The 21,661-nt window shown below is 40.1% G+C and overlaps 1 protein-coding gene across 5 annotated transcripts in view; it reads left to right on the top strand.

Moving 5' to 3' along the window:
* The window catches only part of NBEA (neurobeachin), a 629,334-nt gene extending 611,143 nt beyond the window's left edge, over positions 1 to 18,191 (top strand). For all 5 annotated transcript variants that reach the window (XM_049701354.1, XM_033410053.2, XM_049701353.1 and 2 more), the window contains 6 exons: positions 1,164 to 1,319; positions 1,843 to 2,013; positions 10,710 to 10,811; positions 13,310 to 13,506; positions 14,294 to 14,445; positions 16,323 to 18,191. In XM_049701354.1, the coding sequence (XP_049557311.1) occupies positions 1,164 to 1,319; positions 1,843 to 2,013; positions 10,710 to 10,811; positions 13,310 to 13,506; positions 14,294 to 14,445; positions 16,323 to 16,413 (869 nt within the window). In that variant the 3' untranslated portion in view covers positions 16,414 to 18,191. The remainder of the gene's footprint in view (positions 1 to 1,163; positions 1,320 to 1,842; positions 2,014 to 10,709; positions 10,812 to 13,309; positions 13,507 to 14,293; positions 14,446 to 16,322) is intronic.
* Positions 18,192 to 21,661: the final 3,470 nt, after the last annotated feature.

Genomic DNA, 21,661 nt, shown 5'->3' with positions numbered 1-21,661 from the left:
GCCATTTGGGTTAGTTCCTTATACTCCAACACAAAATAGCACTTAACATTTCTTTGGGAGAATATACACTTAGGACAAGGAATATTTTTAGAGTTGAGGTCTAGCTGTTTCTCTGCTGAAAAGACATGGACAGTGTCACGTACAGCTGGAGTGTAACTATGGAAAAATTAATAGCTGTATTCTAATTAATCAAGGACCAATTACATAGTTTTCAAGTGACTCGGGATGTTTGCTTTTCTTCTCCTTTGCTGTTTTTAAAATTATTTTTTATTTTTTACCTTCTCTAGTAATTACTATTTTAGTGTTAGTAGATATCCACAAATAGTAGCACTTAGATTTAATTGGTGTTAGAAAGTGATGTTGATCTTCTAAATCTGCATTTTCTGTTTAAGAATTCAGCCCAGGGATTTAGCCTGAAAGGACGGCGTGGAGTAAGGGACAGGCTGGCATACAGACAGGCACCAGGGAAATCAGATGGTGTGTCTGAGTTCCTGACTTTATTCAGATTCAATCCCAGTGCTACCCACTGATTCTCTGCCTGTCTCTTTCCTCCCCAGTCCCTCTCCCATCTTTCTTATTCCTCTCCTCCCCTGCCAGACCATTCTGGAAAGGTTTCTGTTTGTTGACAATCCAGGTCTTTAAAGCTGCTGACCTAAAGTTCCCTGAGGGGCTGCCTACATAACAACACCCCTCCCACAAATCCCTACTTTCTTCTTTTCACGTGAATTGTAAATGCCATCAGAAAATGACAGATGGAGGCAAATATTAAGACTTTTTTTTTCCTTATGTAACACACTTCATACAATATTTATTCCTCATTATTACCGAACTTGTTGGACACCAATGAACTTGTGCAGGGTGAACATCTATTGAATTTAGTGCATTTAAATATTTTTATTATGTTGTAAATTCACATCTTGAATTCCTCATATCGGTGGAGAACTTAAATTTCCAACAAGTTTTTAATATATAATACAGTTCATAAATAATCACTGCTACTAAAGGGTTTACATTTCTCATGGGGAAATGTTAAACTCTTAATAATCTTATAGACTTAAGAACCCATTTCTAGGTAAATGAAGCATAAAAGTATTCCTTCTATAAGTGGTTGGTGAAACCCTTGTGGAATCTTTCTTTAAAGTTCTTTTTCTATTTATGTTTAGCCAATAACTCTGGTGTGAACAAACGGCAGATCACAGACCTTGTTGACCAGAGCATACAAATCAACGCCCATTGTTTTGTGGTCACAGCCGACAATCGCTATATTCTTATCTGTGGATTCTGGGATAAGAGCTTCAGAGTTTATTCTACAGAAACAGGTAAACTGAGCTATGAAATACCTTATCCTCTTCAAAATGCCAATTGTGACACCTAAAGCTTCATATGAAATCATACTTAATAACGTAGGCATTTTCATCTTGGGTGCCGAGATTCAAATTAAATGCTCACGTTGTAAGTAAATGACTACTTATAATTTTATCCACTCTGAGCTTCAGTGTGAGCTGAGCCCTGAGTTCATAGGACAACTGGCACTACAGTCCCCTTCCCACAAATCAGGTCCAATAAAAGACCTTAAACCTCCCCTTAGTCTGGCCCAACCCTGAAAAAAAATCATGATTGTGTTATTTTATGTTCTTTTCTTAAGAAGTCCCAAGTGACATTCTTGTATCACTTTTTCAGAAGTAATTCAAGAAACCAAATCTGTAGCTAGATTTCGTTACAAAATTACCTTGTAAGTTTGCGGGTCTATAGATTCACTTTTCACATATCTAGTAAAGTTAAGCTTATTACCGTTTAAAGAAAAATAGCCAATGAATTTGACCTACCATTTCTGTGTTTCAGGGAAGCTAACTCAGATTGTATTCGGCCATTGGGATGTGGTGACGTGCTTGGCCAGGTCTGAGTCATACATAGGTGGGGACTGCTACATCGTGTCTGGGTCTCGAGATGCTACCCTGCTTCTCTGGTACTGGAGTGGGCGACACCATATCATAGGAGACAACCCGAACAGCAGTAAGTATTTGTCTAGAATTGTCCTACCGGACTAAGAACTCATTTAAACATGTTTTGCTCTTTTTAATTTTCCTAATAGTTTTTGCTGGTTTTGTAAGGGTTTTAAAATACGAGAGCTGAAGCAGCAAACATCTACGTTGGAATGTGGCTATATTCAAGGTGTACTAAAGAGCGACCACTATAACCTTCAGCCTGAGGAAACTCCCAGATCCCCCCACATTGACCCTGTGCTCAGCAGCCCTTCCCCAGTCTCCAAATGTCCCCATCCTTCCAAAATTTCCTTCCATGTCATCGGGTCCATTCAACTTCGTATGATTTCTCTCAGCTAAGTGTAGTCTCTCCCTTCTCTGAATTTCCATATGTTTTATTTGTGCCTCAAGAGGACACTTACTGCTTTCTACCATGGGGTGTAGTAAATATCTGTTTATTTATTTGACAATGACTGAGTACCCCCTTCAGATTAGACCCTGGTGAGGCAAAGCTGAATAAGATGCTTTCTTTGCTTGGTATGATTCCTGAGTGTTTTTTATTCAAAAGTGCTCCCGAAAATATCCTATAGGAGAAAAATGGGGGGACTCCAGAGTAAAACAATTTTAGAAAACATCACATATACTCTTACTTTCTATGTGAGCTCTGAAAGCCTTACACAAATAAAGCTGTTGATAACCCACAGTTTCTCAAACATGTTTACCATGGAACATTGTGTTCGTGGAAGAGCAGTTACTATTCCTTGGAGCTGCTATTCTGAGGAAACACTGAAGTGGACCATAAGTCCCTCTCTCTGCATCTTAAGTCTCTGGTTCCTGGCATAGTTGCACAAATAATAGGTTTTCAATAAATATCGTTGAATGACTGAAGAACTGGATAAGACATTTCCTAGAAATAATTACTGTCTTTAATTACCAAGCTTTCAATATTTTACATACACATGTTTCCTGTAAAATAGAGAATGGTTTCTGTAAGGTGTTGATAATGGCAAGTACCTAAACCAGGATTATTCTAATTATGATTTGTACATTGGGCACAGCTTTAACAGTACTCTAAAATAAACTGAAACATGAGTTTGGGAATATTTGTGATGAAACAGAGATAGGAATTTTCCAGGAATGCTGTGCACCTGCCACTGAAATACTATAAAAGTAGAGAAGAAAAGACGTGTACAGGACGCTGTGTTGTAACTACATGGCTGGTCCCCTTCCAGCCTGTGAGAGAGCTGGGCATGGAAAGCTTCATATATATATATATATGTGTGTATATACATACATACACACACACACACACATATATATATAAAGGTGGTAGGAGAATGAACTAGATGACCAGGTGACTTATTCTTGTTTCCCATAGCTAGAGGTGAAGAACAGTAAATGAAGAAACTAAAAGTGTATTATGAAGTAGTGTCTCTTAGTGTAGATACTGAATAAGAGAAAGTGCCTCTGCTCTAAGTTGTGAACTAAGTTGTGATATTGGTTTGAGGAAAACACATATTCAGTTCAGTGTTGCTTGATTTCCAACCAGCTCAACTAATTAGCTACCAATTGTACATTAAACCGAATATCATACTCTAAATACTAGTAAGTTAACCTCCTTATTTACTCTCTTTTTTAAAACCATATCCTTAAAAAAGGAAACTTCATTTTTAGCAGGATATGTGTGTGTGTGTGTGTGTGTGTGTGTGTAAAAAATGTTTGATCTACTTTATTATTATTGTATTTTATTATTTTTAAGCATGGTACATTATCACATGTATTTTATCTAATTGTATTTTTACGTATTTCCCAGTTTCCTTTTTTCCTTTTAGATGAGTGTAGTGTTCATAAGAAGAAAAGTTGAACTGAGCAGCAGGGCTGTGTGGTATCTTCCATCCATTATTGACACAAATTAGAAGTTATTAGACAGAAAAAAAATTTAAAGAAGCAGAATAGTGTTTTAAATCCAATTAATTAACATCTTCAAAGTGAAGCTCAAAAATGATGAAAATGATATTTCCAAAAAGAGAATTCATTTCTTAAAAACTACCATTTGGTAGCAGAGAAGATAATACAATGTCCTGCTATGAGGTATGCATATAGCTGACTCACTTTGTTGTACAGCAGAAACTAACACACCACTGTAAAGCAATTATACTCCAATAAAGATGTTTAAAAAAAAGGAATTTTAGGGCTTCCCTGGTGGCGCAGTGGTTGAGAGTCCGCCTGCCGATGCAGGGGACACGGGTTCGTGCCCCGGTCCGGGAAGATCCCACATGCCGCGGAGCGGCTGAGCCCGTGAGCCATGGCCGCTGAGCCTGCGCGTCCAGAGCCTGTGCTCCGCAACGGGAGAGGCCACAGCAGTGAGAGGCCCGCGTACCGCAAAAAAAAAAAAAGGAATTTTAAAGAAAAATGTTAAATTATAGCAATTATCTGTTAACTACTTTATTTTCTAATGATCTTTTCAACCAAATGATGGTTAACAGTTGATTGTGTCTTTGTTCCATCACTTAGCAAGGAAAGTTAAATGTAATAATATTTAGAGTGTTTAAAGTTCCTTTCAACAGGAGCTATGTAAATAGAAATGTTTATGTTAATCCTTAAGAACAAAACTGTGAATACTGGATTTGTTAAAATGTAGAATTTTAAGTTTTAAATAAAGACAAGATTATCCCTAAGACATTATTGCATAATATTATCCATACAGTATTGCCTCCATTTAGGGGGATTTATTTTTTGATTAAAAACTGTTGTCATCATTATGAACCTTAAGGACTTCCATAAAACCCACCCTGCCAAGACTTTCCTAGGCATTTAATGTGGGCATATGTAATGTGGTTCCATTTGATCCATTATCCTTAACATAAAGGGAGAAATATGCTCTTTTAGATTAAACAGGATGAGTAGCTCAAGTATTAGTCAAGCAGCAAGCATGTATTAAATGCCTGCTGTGTGCTGGTACTACCTTAGCAGGTGGGAGTGCTGGGTAGTCAAATTCTGACTTTCTGGGGTTTACAAAAGCCTATATTATGGGCTTCCCTGGTGGCGCAGTGGTTGAGAGTCTGCCTGCCGATGCAGGGGACACGGGTTCGTGCCCCGTTCCGGGAAGATCCCACATGCCGCGGAGCGGCTAGGACCGTGAGCCATGGCCGCTGGGCCTGCACGTCCAGAGCCTGTGCTCCGCAATGGGAGAGGCCCGCGTACCGCAAAAAAAAAAAAAAAAAAAGCCTATATTATGACCACGAAACTGCCTGTCCTGCTTGGAAGTACTGAATATACTGAGTATTACATGAGTCTTGAATTGCTATCAGATAATATTTAGTGTCATAAGTATTTGTATCTACAAAATGCTTAACATTACATCTTGGGCACAAATTGATGATTATGTAAAAACTGGTTTCAGCTTTTTGCCATACGGATAGTAAAAATCATAATAGTAAAACACAGTAAAAAATAATAATTAGTCATATTTAGTATTTGATTAACTTGACTGATTTGTGACTCAGTCTGTGAAACCAGCCAACCTAGCAGCTCATGTAGGCATGCCTAGAGAGACCATATATTTTGGTCAGTTCAGTTTTTGCAAAGGCAGTCAGAGCACACACTGAATTGACTGCCACATCAGGGATCGGCCATGGGTGTTGACACAGATGTAGTCCTTGCAGTCAGAAAACTCACAAAATGAAGGGAAAGGGTTTTGGGGTTTTTTTTTCCTGTTTTATTTTATTCTAGCTACCAATTCACAGGTCAGAGAATCGGGCTATATGTTCTTTCTGTCTCATAATGCATTGCTACACAAGACCGAAAAGCTAGTTATGTCTAAATTCATATTAAAATGTGTGACACAACGCCCTTAGGTTTCAAGGGCTGTATATATTAACCTCAACTTGAAGGGGGAAGTCCTAGCATGAAACGTAATATCCCAGTAGCTGTTAGAATTCAGGACTTGGTCTTGGTGTGGACATTGAATTTGCTTTGTGTGTCAGAGGCTGAATCATATTTATCCAGCACAACACCATAACGTAATAGGATTCATTTACTCACCCTATGTGCACATCACTAAAACTTCCTCAGGGTAAACTCAGGTGCTTTAATATATGTATGTTTCTTTTGTATTGTCATCCTTATTTTTTAATGGCTAGCTCTGTTAGTGCCACAGAGAAAAAATAAGTAACGTTTGTGAATTTTTTTAGGTAGGTTTGAAAGAGTTAATGGTTTCATTGTGTGTCACATATATTGCTGTGACTAACTTGGACATCTCATAAATAAATCTTTTTCTAATTATCTTTATAGTTTTAATGAATTTGCCGCAAAGACAATGAAAATGTGTAAGCAGATTATTATAGAGTTTTAGACCATAAAAGAAACAAGCAGAGTCTACCTGGCAGAGGTTCCAGTTGAATTATAGTAGTTTTATTAATATATTTAATGCTAATATTCATTGCTACTCTTTCAAACTTGTGACTGTGAACGTAGACAGTTTTCTTGTAGATGTAAACTAGGTCCCTGACTAAATAACAGAATTGCAGAGATGTGAGGGACAGATGCTTTCATCTGAAACAGACTTTTACACAAATTCTGAAACTAATTTGGAAGTGATAAAAATTAATTTGCGCACTTTAATTGGAAGCAGGCTATCGCATGAAAAGAAGGAGAGCAGAGCAGGCAATCTGTGCTAAAAGCTGATTGAATTTGTTGTCAGGTAGGTATCTTGGACTTGGCTCTTTATCCTCCTGAGCCCTTCTTTGCAATATATTACAGCCCGTCTCTGACTGGTGTTCTTTAAAAGGATCAATGCTATTCCTGTTGAATCCCTAGAGCCCCAAATTTCATTGATCTTGGGACTTGACATTTCTCATTACGTGCTGTAGCTTCCAACGAGATAGTCACAAGAGGGGCAAGTCAACATTGTCTCTTCAGCAGACACTTATAATACATTGGGACCTCGGCTCCAAATCCAGTCGGCTTGTAAAGTGTGTGGTTTTAATGTTTATACCAGATATAACATGCCTGATAGAGAGTTTGTTGACATTTTTAAAATCATATCATAACCACAGGAAACTTTGCAAGAGAATTTACTGTTCCTCTTTTCAAATCAAATCTACAAATATGCATTGAGTAATATGTATGACATTGTTTTCATGCTTTTTCTATTTCACTTTTGAAAAACAAGTCTTCAGCTCACGTTTGAGAATTATACAAACTATGAAACAAGAAGCCCATTGAAAAGGAGACTCCAGCTGTGCACACATCCCTTCCCTGGGCTCCCATTGTGTTCGCTTCAACTCTGGACACTGACCCTCCCGCCAGCCCCAACCTGTCACTAAACATCTGCCAAATCACGTCCCTCGCTTTGTCTGCATCCAGCCTTCTTTTAAAACAACCATCCTGGTGCCCAGCTCCACAGCCACCACTGACCAGTGGTGTTAGAGGGGATGAAGAAAGCGTGAACAAAGAATAGCCTGAAGATATTTTATGTATATAATATTATATATATATGTGTGTGTATATATATATATATATATATATATATATATATGATGAGTTTGTCTCACTTCTCAGAGCAAGGAATCTTAACTAGGGTTTAGTAAATGTTAAACCTCTTCTCGTTAACTTTGAGAGGAAGCATAGCTACATGTGTAATAATTCTTACCTCGTAGAGCTTTCTGAGGCCCAAAAGATAATGTCTATAATGTAGCATCCCTAACACGGGGCCCATTCTGCAGGAGACCTCTCAGCCCTCCCATTCCCTCAGCCCAACGTTGGGAGACACTATAGGGTTCCTGACTAAGAAGGGGGCTGCTTGCCACTCAGTTTCTGCTTTTCCTTCCCCTTTACGGAACCAAGGCTGCAAGGGTCTTTGTCCTGGGTCAGAAGCAATATAAAAAACAAGAGTGACTAATATGTTCTCGTGATCAGGGAGCCTCGGATCTATACCAGCGGGCTCTCTGGGCATCATGCAGAAACCTGTACCTCCTTGGGAAAGGCAGGTGGATTATACTATTGATTGGGGAAGGAGATGGTAGGACAGTAAGGTACTGTGGCCTAGATCCAGGTTCAGGACCTCAAGGGAAGAGATCTGCCCTGAAACAGCAGGGCTCAGGGGAAAATGTGGTCAGCGTCCTCTCTGAAGAAGAGAAAGAACAACTTAGAGTCAGTGAATAAATAGGTTTGTATCGATCTTCTATTTTTCATCAAGTACTCTGTGATTGTGTAATAAAATGAAACCACATCATGGGACGTTTTCCAACCCACGGAATGTTTTTATGTGGATTACCTTGTGACCTGTGGAAAATGCAGGCCCAGGTGTTTCTGGTGCTTGGGCCAGAAACCGCTGCAGCAGCCCTCAGGTGGCTGAAGACACAGTACCTCAACAGGAATTCCTCACAAACTAAGTTTTTCTCAGCTACCCCAGCAAATGTCTAACATAATTTTTTCAAAATAAACCTTGAAATCAGAGTAGTGATGAAACTGCTGCACCCTTTGAAATCTTTTGTTCTGGGATTTCAAGTCAAAAATCCATCATTTTTATATAGTATAAATGTGAATGAAAATACCTTCTACAGTGATTCTTCAGTGACTCAGCAAAGGTCGCAGATAAAACCTGAATGTCATACATCATCAAGAGGTTCATTTTCCGACTCCCCCAGAACTGCACTGAGGTTCACAGAAAAACTCTGCTGTTTTTGTTTAGCTCCAATTCAGAAGGACCAAAGCTTCCCCTGCATATTAGTAGTCCCATAAATGAGGTTGAAAATAATAAGAACCATAAGCAATCTTTACTTTGATCTTTTCTCTGAAAGCCACAGACTATCACACTGACAATGCTCTCCTTGTCAGTTCTCTGTGGATAGCAGCATCTAACACCTTTGCACTTTTTTTCATCATCCATTTTGAGAATATTGAAATATCTTGTGATAACAATGAGGTGGAATCTGTTTACTATAAGACTTTTATATTTGGAGTTTCCAAATGCTTGCCTATAAGGAATCTCAAAATTGGACGTGTTTGTTCATCATTCATAGTAATTCCATCACCCAGAAAGCTCTTCTCCTGAGGAAATGACTAGGGAAGGAGGGCAGTGGTGCTATGGTCCTTAGAGGAGAGGTCTCACCTGCACCTCCCTCTGCGCAGGGCCCTTTAACCCGTAGCTACATCCATCAATTGTGATGTGACAGTGACAGAATATTCCTAGGATTTTGAATGATTGTTGGGGTGTGTGACATCTGTCCCTGACAATGAAATGAAATATAGGAAATACGCTTTCCCCCTGCTGCAGGTTCTCCAGCTCAAAACCCCTGAATAACATTTTATTTACTTTTCTATAGTTGAAAGAGGGAAACAGTGCTTTCAGGGGCCCTACAAAATCCCCTAATAGTTAAGTTTCACAGTTTATTCAAATGATCTGGGGAAATTGTAATGAAAAATAGAACATTTTAAGCTTTCTAAATCAGAGGTAAACCTTTGAAAAACTTTATTTTCTAATATAAAATATATTACATACATAAGGAAAATTTTTAATATTTTTATACATTTTTAAAATTCCCTGCAGTAGAACTAGATTGCTTTTTACTTTTTCTGTAGCATATAAGGGAAAGGTTTAGAAAACTCTATATAAATTGTATTAAACACATAATTGCAGGATTTTTAATTCATCAGTCTCTCCAAGATAAAATAATCACTTAGAAAAATTAAGGATGATATTACACATAAAATCTTATCAATAATTAATCTTCATTTTGTCAGGGAACTCAGGGCATCTGTGAAGCATAAGTTTATAAATTATATAAATATGTTTCGGACAAATCTAGGACTGCTGACAAGTCTAAGAGGATACTCTGCCAATACTCAAACACATTATAGCAAGATACATAAATTTAGAATAAAATCACAAACTAACGTGGGCTTTCAGCTCTCCCTCCCATACTCCATCTAAGTAAGAAATGCCTCAAAAGCGAAGTGGGGGCTCACATGATGGATCTGAGGAAACTCACAGAAAACTGTGAGCAGTTCCTGGAGAGACAGAAGACCGGTGGGTCTGAAGGAGGAGATATTGGCAGAGGGGAAGAGTGTTGGGTGCCTTGCTGGGTAGGGCGTTTTAGTTATGCGCCGTCTTCCCAGAATTTTCCACGATCTATTGATGCCTTTCCTCCTGCCACTGTGGGGCAGGGAATCGGAGCACCAGTCCAGCTACTCAGGGCCGTGGCATCACATCAGAATCAAGGGAGGGGCTGCCCAGGAGGTGGGCACAAGTGCCATCCCTTTGACATTCACTTCCCCCACTGCCCCTCTACAGTGGGGGCTGGGGGATTGCAACCCGGGGGGCAGGTCTCAGAAAGAGCAGCATCGCCGAGACCAAAGCATAGGATGTTTTTCTGAGAGACAAGATGAGGAAGCGGTGGTTCAACCCCGTCCAGAACATGAGCGCACAGAGGAAAACAGGCCAGCATGCGGGGTCTCAGGCACCATAAGGGCAAGATCACAGACTCAACGACCAGGTGAAGCAGAATGAACAGAAGAGAAAAACACGGAGCTCTTTAAAAAGGCACAATATTCTCTAAGATATGAGAAAGGGGGTCAGAGAGGTTAAGTAACTGGCTCATGGTCACACAGCTAATAAATGCCCTTACTAAACAATGATTGCTATTTTTAACGTTCAATTTAATGGCATAGCTCTTCATTCCCGCCATTGGTCTGTAGTGACTCACCGCTGCTGTTCCTTTACAGGTGACTATCCTGCACCAAGAGCTGTCCTCACGGGCCATGACCATGAAGTTGTCTGTGTTTCTGTCTGTGCCGAACTTGGACTTGTTATCAGTGGTGCTAAAGGTCAGAAGACATTTCTTTCATTTTCGGTCTTTAAACACTATACGATTTTCACAAGTTAACCATGATTTATGATTTATTTCCTTTAGGAGGCTCTCCATAGACAAATGTAATCCCTAGGTTTTTTGTAGCTGCTTAGTTTTATTATTAATACTTACTAGTACTAATATAAAATAGATATAAAATATTATGTAGTACTTTGTGTTCACCAGCATTCTAGCCAGAACACTGATAAATTAAACTGCAGCACACCCATATATGCAGTCATTACAGATAACATTTAAAAGACAAGGGGAGGGGACTTCCCTGGTGGCACCACGGTTAAGAATCCACCTGCCGAAGCAGGGGACACGGGTTCGTGCCCCGGTCCGGGAAGATCCCACATGCCGCGGAGCGGCTGGGCCCGTGAGCCATGGCCACTGAGCATGTGCGTCCGGAGCCTGTGCTCCGCAACGGGAGAGGCCACAACAGTGAGAGGCCCGCGTACCGCAAAAAAAAAAAAAAAAAAGACAAGGGGAGGGGACTTCCCTGGTGGTGCCGTGGTTAAGAATCCACCTGCCAGTATAGGGGACACAGGTTCGATCCCTAGTCCAGGAAGATCCCACATGCCACGGAGCAACTAAGCCCGTGTGTCACAACTACTGAGCCTGCACTCTAGAGCCCACAAACCACAACTACTGAGCCCATGTGCCACAACTACTGAAGCACGCACGCCTAGAGCCCATGCTCCACAACAAGAGAAGCCACCGCAATGAGAAGCCCTCACATGGCAACAAAGAGTAGCCCCTGCTTGCCGCAACTAGGGAAAGCCCGCGTGCAGCAACGAAGACCCAACCCAGCCAAAAATAAAAATATAGTAAAAAAAATAAGAAATAAAAGAAATGAAAGACAAGGGGAAGATATCCGTGATGGTGGGGTCCATGGGGGGCTCAGGCTGCTCATCAGACACAGCCTTGGATCCAACCCCCTCCACAAGTCATTTTCTTCTCAAGGCTGGGGACTGTGTAGTGGTAGATGGGAAAGGAAATACGATGACTTAGTTCTTTTGACTTTTTGTGGAAAAAGTACTGTTTCGGGAAAAGTCAGGAAACTTGGATTCTAATTCTGGCTGAGATACCAATTCTCCACGGGAGGCTCCGGGGCAGTAAGGAGCCTAATGCTTAGGAGAAACTGAAAGAAAACCAAAGGGGCCAAGTGTGGTGAGGACACCACGGACGTAAGGAGACAAAAGCTGAAGAGGTGAGGGGCCCCCGCGGCACAAGTATTCTGTTTTGAGTGTAGTGGGGAGCCATTGGCGTCAGCAAGGCGATGAGGTGATCAGGTTTGGTTTATAGGAGCTTATTCTGGCCGCTTTAGAGATAATGGGTATAATGTCTGAAGGCTGGGAGACTGCGTTTTCCTATTTAAGAATAAATAACCCCGTGAGGGACACATAGGATATTTTCACTAAATGTCTTTTAATGTCTGTCTTAGAAATAACATGTAATATCATTCTGTTCTGTAAAGCAAAAAAAAAAGAAAAAAGGAAAGGGAAGGAAAGCAAGAGACACAATATGCATAGGGAGAAACATTAATTTTCTGTAGATGATGGTTGATTGCTATTCTATTGCTAGAAGTGATTGCTATTTTTTTTCTCTAACTCTTTGTATTTTCTGGAATGCACGTCTATTACTTTAGTAATCAGGAAAACATTTAGGTATAGCCTTATAATGTCACTTGTAAAATATGTATCTACTGAAATCAATTGTTTGAAACATAAGAATGTAATTCGTGCATGGTTTTATGCAGTTTTTCTGGGGGTTCTGGGGGACAGGTAATACCAAACTACATTAACCAATTATTTGTCTGAACTTGACTACTGAATGTTTTATCTTAAAATTTCTACCTGAGAAAAAATAAGTCACTCCCCATACTACTTTTACATTCTCGCCTCACTCTTCATTTATTTAAAAAAGAAAAAAGTGTTCCTACAGTCTGAATTACTGGATTCCTTTTCTTAATTTTGCCTTTTACATTTTATGTATAGACTATAGAATGGTAAAACTTATTATTTGATAGTATTGTATTTATGTGGTACAATTAAAATTTTGATGATACTAAAGAAAATTAGTGATTGTTTTGATAATTCTCCTGAACTTTCTAAAGAAAAAGTTCTAAACACATATTAAGAGAAAACTTTGACATACAGTCTTTTATTCTCATGTAATGTATGAACTGTATCCTTTTTTAATGAATATTATCTCATGAAGGAAAAGAGCAACTACTGACCTAGATAAAAAGTTTGGAAGACACATGTGTGTTATGTAACAGTTCTGTGTACTTGTTCTGTTGAAATCTAACATCAGTGCTTTGCTCTTGCCACCATAGTTCTTTTCTTTTCTTTTCTACCTTCTTTCAACAAATCTGAGTGTATTATTCAGGTACGGTTTGCAGGTGTGTGGGAGCTAATACGTGACTGGTCGTCACCAATGACTCTGGCCTTTCTGTTCCCCGCTCTGCAGAGGGCCCTTGCCTCGTCCACACAATCACTGGAGATTTGCTAAGAGCCCTTGAAGGACCAGAAAACTGCTTGTTCCCACGCTTGATCTCTGTCTCCAGTGAAGGCCACTGTATCATCTACTATGAACGAGGGCGATTCAGCAATTTCAGCATCAATGGGAAACTTTTGGCTCAAATGGAGATCAACGATTCAACACGGGTAAATCTGCATGTTCCGTGCTAACTGGGGACCTAGCCAAGAGGTTAAAGATTGACTATTTTACATTAAATGACTCATAATAGAATTTCTCTGGTATCCAGGTAAATGTGTGTTGGTTTGTAAAAGCATATGAATTCATGTTGATTGATGCTTTGAACAAACCCAAAGCTCATTTAATCCCAAGTAGCTAACTCAGTGAATTAGACTTTGGAGGTGATGGCTGTAGTTTGATTAGAGGTTAGACCCTTAAGGAGATTTTTTCCTAATCTCCTCTTACAAACAGTTGTTCCTGCGTTGCACTCCCCTGACGTTAAAAATGAGTTTATTGTCAAAGAATCTTATCTTCTGAACCCTAGACCAAAATTACATACCAAATTGCCCATCACTCACAAATGAATTATAATTGCTGGTTTATCATTATTAAAAACAGCTTTTAAATATGCTTCTGCCATTTGTTCTAAAAGTCTTGATATAGCTAGTATTCAGAACTTAACAAAACATCATGTTACTTAATTCTCAAGTTCTTTCTGGATTAGACTGATAATATTCTCTTTGGGACTTCTGTTATTTTGTAACCTAAATTGGTTTTAATAAGATGCTTTGTTTATGTAAGAACTTTGATGAATTCCACATTGGAAAGTCTATGGATTGGACTTTAGAAAACTTGGACAAGTGGCTAAAAGTAGAAAATAATGACAAGGGACTTGTATTAAGTGCCTTCCAGTAGTGCCCACTGATCTTTTGGGAAACACTGAGAGAAATGGTTGCTTTTCTCCCTTGTCCAAAGGCCATTCTCCTGAGTAGCGATGGCCAGAACCTGGTGACCGGAGGGGACAATGGCGTGGTGGAGGTTTGGCAGGCCTGTGACTTCAAGCAGCTGTACATTTACCCCGGATGTGATGCTGGCATTAGAGCAATGGACTTATCCCATGACCAGAGGTGAGCCATGTTGGGGAGAAATGTAATCGCTCAAGAACTGTCATTGAAAGTTCTTAACATTTTACCAAGGGTGAAACCTGCTGTGAAGAAGATTCCAGCATGCAGATGGAAGAAAGACTAGTGCAGAGGAGGGTAAATTGAGGAGAGGAGTAAGTATTGTAAGAAAGGATTCTGGTAAGAAGGAAACAGAGGAAGAGAATAAGGGGGGGCAAAAGAAAGAAATGGGTCTGAAGAAAAACAGGCGCATCTAGACACTGCCCAAAATGTAGAATTATCCCCACCAGCTTCTCTGTTCTCACATCCGTACCTGGTCTCAGACAGGCCTGCCTGGCTTACATTATGTGAAAGAAACACATATTTTTTAGCAGAGTCTCGGCTTGAGGCATACATCTAGCTAAATGCAGCCAAATGCAACGTACAGACTACAGCTGGCCTCTGTTTTAAAAATATGAGGCACTCGTTACTTGAAACAATCTCCAGCACCGCCCCCCCCCCCTCATTTTCTTATTCACATATCTGCCATTTGTGTTATTTTGTGGTATTTTATGTATTTCCCTAAGACACTATAATCTTTTCTTGGAAAGAATTGACAGGAATGTTAACAAAGTAATATGATTTTCTCCTGTTCCTCAATTTGCAACAAAATTTTGTTATTTCCTAAAGTTTGCCTTTGGGTTTATTATAAAGTGAAAAGAATAATTGGAATATAAAGTCTAAATTTCTAAATTTAAAAAATAAATTAAAACTATAATCTTAATATGGTAATTTCTCATTTTTTGCTATATATTTAACAGAAATAAGAAAAGCTTATTAACCGACTTATTTCAACTATGTGTATATTCTTTATAAGAGTATTGGTTTTAAAACAGTATGAATGTTAAGGCTTATATGGTAAATTTAACAAAGCATCTTCACACTATAGTAAAACGGTACTGAAGTCATCAAGAAAAGCAATGGAATTTAAGTTAGTTTGGGGAAGGGGTATTTGATCTGCAGCCCAACCTGTTTTAAAGAAAATTTAAGCAGATTATTATTAGAGTGTTCCAAAAGTGTTCCAAAATGCTGTAGTCCGTATTCATAAATGGGAATGGTTTACCATGTAATTATTTTATATACATGGGTGTTTCTAAAGTATTTGAAATGATTTGTGTTCTTAAGTAGTTTAAATATTCTCCCGGATATTCTTATTCATTCATGTATTCATGTTGCAAACACTTGCTGCCACCATCGTAGATTAAACACTGTGCACAGTCCTGAGGATACAAAACAAGATCACTGACCCCAAAGAGCTCAAATAATCATAATAAATGTTTGTGAGGGAAGCAGGAGCAGAGGAACAGAAGAAGGAAGTGATTAGCTCTTCTCAAGGGGTGCAGAGGGCAGGAAAGGTTTGGTAAGATCTTTATCCTTCACTCGGTATGGGGGAGAGAGTAGATGAGAGAGCATAGGCAAGGCTGTAGTCGTCTTAGTGGTCTCCCAGGAGGAGCAAGGAAAGATACTGTTTCTGTTTCTTTTTCAATCTCATCCTCAATTTCAATTATTATTGTTGTTTTATGATGTCCTTGATATGTTGGAGCAGTAGCATATGCACATAAGTTACAAATTGAGAGATAAACATACAGTGAGGATGCCTACTCAGAAAGTGTTTATCTGATGAGTTGTCTGATCTAAAGTTAATCAACATGTGGTCTGGCAGTCCAGGTGTTTTCAGAATTGATTCAGCTTCTCCTAGGAGAACCAAGAATAAATTTTAATCCTACCTGAGGGCACGCAAGAGTAAAACCTGGTGAACTTTGAGATCGTGCTATTGTTTAGCGTAAAGTAGCACCACATCAGTGATTTTGTGTCTCTCTTAACTACTGCCTCTGCTTTTCCAGGACTCTGATCACTGGCATGGCTTCTGGTAGCATTGTAGCTTTTAATATAGATTTTAATCGGTGGCATTATGAGCATCAGAACAGATACTGAAGACAAATGGAGAGCCAAAAGCCAAGTTAAAGCTGAGAGCACAAGTGCTGCATGGAAAGGCAATATCTCTGGTGGAAAAAAACTCGTCTACATCGACCTCCGTTTGTACATTCCATCACACCCAGCAATAGCTGTACATTGTAGTCAGCAGCCATTTTACTTTGTGTGTTTTTTCACTACTGAACACCAGCTGCTACCAAGCAAGCTTATATCATGTAAATTATATGAATTAGGAGATGTTTTGGTAATTATTTCATATCTTGTCGTTTATTGAGAAAAGGTAGTAGGACGTGTCACAAGAGACTTTTGACAATTCTGAGGAACCTTGTGTCCAGTTGTTACAAAGTTTAAGCTTTGAACCTAACCTGCATCCCATTTCCAGCCTCTTTTCAAGCTGAGAAAAAAAAAAAAAAAAACACGTTTGATACTTTGTACATCAGATGCATCTTATTTAAAGGGATACTTTTGTAAAAGTAAAACCTTGTATAAAGAACAAAACATTTCTTAATTTTATTGTGGAGTTACAACTTGCATGTTCTTTAATCCTGAAGTCTTGATGGGACAGGTGCATTGACACTAGGAAATAGTAAGATCTGTGCAAGGACACAGCTTGTATGAAAGGATTGAATTTGGGCTCAATCAGTAATTTTTGACATTTTCACCAAAATACATAGTTTTACACTTTTAAATCTAAATTCATCCCTTCTAAGTGAAATTTGCTCATAAAGCATTTGAATACTAAGCCATTATTTGCCATTTTGGTACTTGATACAAAGAAAATTCAGCCCTAACCTTCATAATTTGAAGACACAGCAGAAAGGGGGCTTAGGGATGAGGTCCTGGTTTTATTGTATAAATAGGAGTCCCGACCATTTAGTTCCATAGTAATGACTTCCCAACTCCTGGACAACTCTTCCAGAATCATCCTGCTGGCTTAGCGTGTGTACATTAGGGGAGGAGAATCTGATGCTAACTTTTTTGCTGTTTTTTTCCCCCCCACCCTCTCTCTCTCTTTGGTTCTTGAATAGCTTAGTTTCTTTAATAATAAGTCAGACTTTATTATAACAATAACTGGCGTTATTCTTTTAGGTTCTTGTGAAATTTTCACCTAAAGCCACATTCTTAGCCTAAGGCACTTCATCTTTTATGATATACAATGATGGCTATCAAATGATTTTCCATACATTGTACTGATCAAGTTATACACCCAGGGGTATATACACTTTATTCATGTTTCTTCTTTGTATATTTGGTGACTGTATCGTCATAGATATGTACATATTGTGTCGGTAGGGCTATGAGGCATGTTACAGGAATGTAATTTTCTCAGAATTTACACTCACTTGCAGTCATTTATTTAAAAAGATAAAAACAAGATAATGGGTTCTTTGTATTGGCACTTTGCACCAGAAACATATCATTATTTATTGATGTGATTACTTATTTGTTATCCACCTTGTACTAGTAAGTTTTAGCACTGAATTCCTTCTTCATTGTTGTTTGTATTTATGAGATTCTGAAATTCTGGGGAATCGGCGTAATGATTAATTTATTCATCACCAGGCTGTAAGCAATATCTTGAGTTTGTAGCTTAGAATTGGGAGGATAATGAACATCTGGAAGACAAGTTCATTTCATCTTGAGATCATGGTGAAATATTTTGGATATATAAATTCCTTAAGCTATTGTAACCATGTTTTATTGCAAAGATGTAAAATATGCCAGATGTGTGTGAGTTGGAAATCAAAAAAAGACAAATAAAATATGCAAAGAATTCACCGATTTTTTCACATTTCATTGGACACTTCACTTATGTGCATTCATTATGTTGTCATACAAGTTTAAGAAATCAACGTCACCTCATATAAAGGCCTAGAGCATCTAAGAACATGAAATAGAGTCCTAATGAGGTTCTGTAATTTGCTGAAACATGAGCTTCTCTGCTTGACCATCTGGCAGGGATTTGGGGCACCAGTGACCAGAGGGAAACAGCTCTTGTTATTTCTTCTGCACAGTCCACTTTTGGGGTTATTTTTGTTTCATTTAAAAGAAACTAAATGCAGGTGAAGGGTGTAACAGCCCATTACATGAAAGTTAGCAAATCGTGCTATTTTCATTTGAACTACGCTTTCTAGAATTTATCGTTGACCAGGCACGACGCAGGTGGGAGTAGAGGAGCTGCTGACCAGAGCAGGCAGGTAACAGGAGCCAGGCTGAGGGGGGCTCCGGACAGGCCCAGGGAGCAACAGAACCACAGGTAAGCTTCCATCTGCATTCTCGGGGCAAAAAGGACACAACCATATAGTAGCCTGAGAAAGCCTTGCTACTGTCACTCTCCATCCTGGCCCCAAACCAGACGTCTGTCAGTCATCCTCAGCCCGGCTGGCTCCCTCAACCCAGCCCTTCTCACAGCCCATCCATCACTCCTCAGGCTGGTCATTACCTCAAGGCCTCTTTAAACCGACTGGCCCACTTCCAGAACCATTGCCTGGACTGTCACCAAGACCTCTTGACCAGATTCTGGGCCTCACATCAGAACCCTCCCACCGTACTCCATGAGACTGCTGCCTGAGGGTCTGAATACACCACCAGCCCAGTCATCCCACTGCCCAGCACCCTGCCATGGCTTCCTTGTGTTCCTAAACTCTGGTGGGTGAAAAATCACCTGGGGAGCTTATTTCTATGAGCAGAATCTAGGGCCCCATCCACCCAGGTGATTCTGATGTGGGTCACCCCTGGGCACATTGTTGACAACATTAATGTAAGGGATGAAGCCCAGACTCAGGAGAGCACAGAAATCCTCCAGGAGGGAAACAGTCTCATCTACCCCGCCCTTTGACACCCTGCACCTGAGGCAAACCCACGTACTACCAGTGGCTGAGATCTACCCTGTGCCTTGGTTCTTAGTGTGTTCCCTGCCCAGAGGACTCCTCTTTATCTGCACCACCTGGTGGCACTCCTTGCTGCAAATTGACCTAAACCAATTTGCTCATTCGCAGGCTTTTTGGCAGGTGAAGGTAGTCCCCAAACCCCACATCTTCACTATGTTATAATGAAAACAATTTTCAGGATCAATTTCTGCCACATTGTAGAAACACATCTTCAGCAAACACGTTTTAGCAAGCAAGCAAGCAAGCGTGAGACCATTCACAGAAGTCTTCTGTGAGCTTGGGAAGTCCAGCGCCTTTTTCGGTGATCTGACAATCATTGTACATGGAAGATACACTGGAAGCAGATGCACTGGTCATCTGGAAGCAGGATCCCATTAGTCTTGTAATGCCATTGGCAACCAGACTCCTCCAACCCAATCATTTAGGAATCAAGCCTTGGGTACCACCCCAAGAGTACAGGCTAAAGACCTCGGTCGATTCTTATACCCTGGCTATGGAGCAGTAGGAAAAGTCTCCAAAATACTGTAGCCAGTGTAGATTGAATTCACATCTATGAAATACCATTAATTTCATCAGTGATGCTAGTTAAGGAGTCAGTAATTTCCCCACTGAAAAGTCAGTCTTAACATTCACTATCCTAACTAATAAAGCTTCTGGTCTCCTTTGGGATAAGGAAGCTGGAGCTCTGGCCCTTGACTTTATGTTGAGACTCTACTATTTAAATGATCTGGAGTGTAAATTTCTGATCAGGGAAACTGGCCCCTAGCGTGCAGAGAACATTAATACGTACTATCACATTGCCTATACTGGGTATTTTAAAGCAAATTACAACATCATCACACTTCTACTTATTGTCATAGTTGCAGCTCAAGTGTTCCCGCCTCTATGAGGCCTTCCCTGACCCCTGGGTTAACTTCCTCATACCTGGCATGTCCCTGTCACTGCAGAGCAGTGTATTGTCATAGCTTACTAGCCTCTCCTGCCTTGTGACTGTGAACTTCTTGACTGTGAACTCTTTTATCTTGGATCCTTAGGGCAGTGTTGGATTCAGAGTAGATTGTCAGTAAATGTAGCTTTAACAAATGTATAGATGAAGCCCAGACCCCTGGGCAAATTTGGCAGGAATATTCAGGGGTCCTCCCTCTTCCCACTGCCCTGACACCCAAAGCCGCAGGTTGCCTCTCCCGCCCTGCACTGTGGTCCTTCCAGAGAGCTCCATTCTCCAGTTACTGTCACAGCCAGTTCTAGGTATTTTTGCCGTAAGTTTCTTTGCTGTAAGCATCTTTGCCCCAAACATTTTTGCCACATAACTAATTGGCCATAAGGCAATTTTGCTGTAAAAGATAAAATAACTAAAACTATAAGAGGGGCATTAAAAAGGACATCATGAAACATGAACAATGAGTAACAAAATTAAGAGGACTTTATTGCAAAATACAAATAGTTGAATACATTTAAAATGTGCATAGATTCATGGGAATACTGCTCAAATAACTGATTTTACTTAGGAGGTTTTACCTAAACACTTGTCTCCCAAGTCTTACATTCATAGTATTTTACACTTTTTTTTTTTTTTTTGCTTTTTGATTTATCTCCTTCAGCATTGCACTTTTTCCATAAAGTGTCTTTTTTTATATAAAAATTTATTTTATTTATTTATTTTTGGCTGTGTTGGGTCTTCGTTGCTGCACGCGGGCCTTCTCTAGTTGCCACGAGTCGAGGCCACTCTTAGCCGCAGTGTGCGGGCCTCTCACTGCAGTGGGCCCCCCCCCTGCCGCTCCGCTGTGGAGCACGGACTCTAGGCGCACAGGCTTCAGTAGCTGTGGTGCGTGGGCTCAGCAGCTGTGGCTCGCGGGCTCTAGAGCACAGGATCAGTAGATGTGGTGCACGGGCTTAGTTGCTCCGCGGCATGTGGGATCTTCCCGGACCAGGGCTCGAACCCGTGTCCCTGCATCGGCAGGCGGCTTCTCAACCACTGCACCACCAGGGAAGTCCCCATAAAGTGTCTTCCTTCATTAAAAGATGTATCAGCCATCAGTTTCTAAATACTAGGATGCTATTTGTCACTGAGCTTTGTACTGAGTAGTGAAAGCCTTCTACACTGCTGTGTGCACTGCCGTATTGTCACGTGTTGCACGTCCGCTGATAGAAGTTCCAGAGTTCTATGGGAGATGTGGGTCCAACTCTGCACTTTCCAGGCCCTCGGCCTCTTTCTCCTCCAATGTAATGTGTTTCAAAATAAGAAATGCAACTCTTGGGGCAAATCATCATCATCTGTCGTGATTTTTGTATTATACATGTCAAACCAAAGGGTCAGTTAGTTTATCTTTTACGACAAAATTGCCTTACGGCCAATT

Source organism: Orcinus orca, chromosome 18 (assembly GCF_937001465.1).
Source record: "Orcinus orca chromosome 18, mOrcOrc1.1, whole genome shotgun sequence".
NCBI classification, from domain to species: domain Eukaryota; kingdom Metazoa; phylum Chordata; class Mammalia; order Artiodactyla; family Delphinidae; genus Orcinus; species Orcinus orca.
This window is presented reverse-complemented; position numbering and strand designations above follow the sequence as displayed.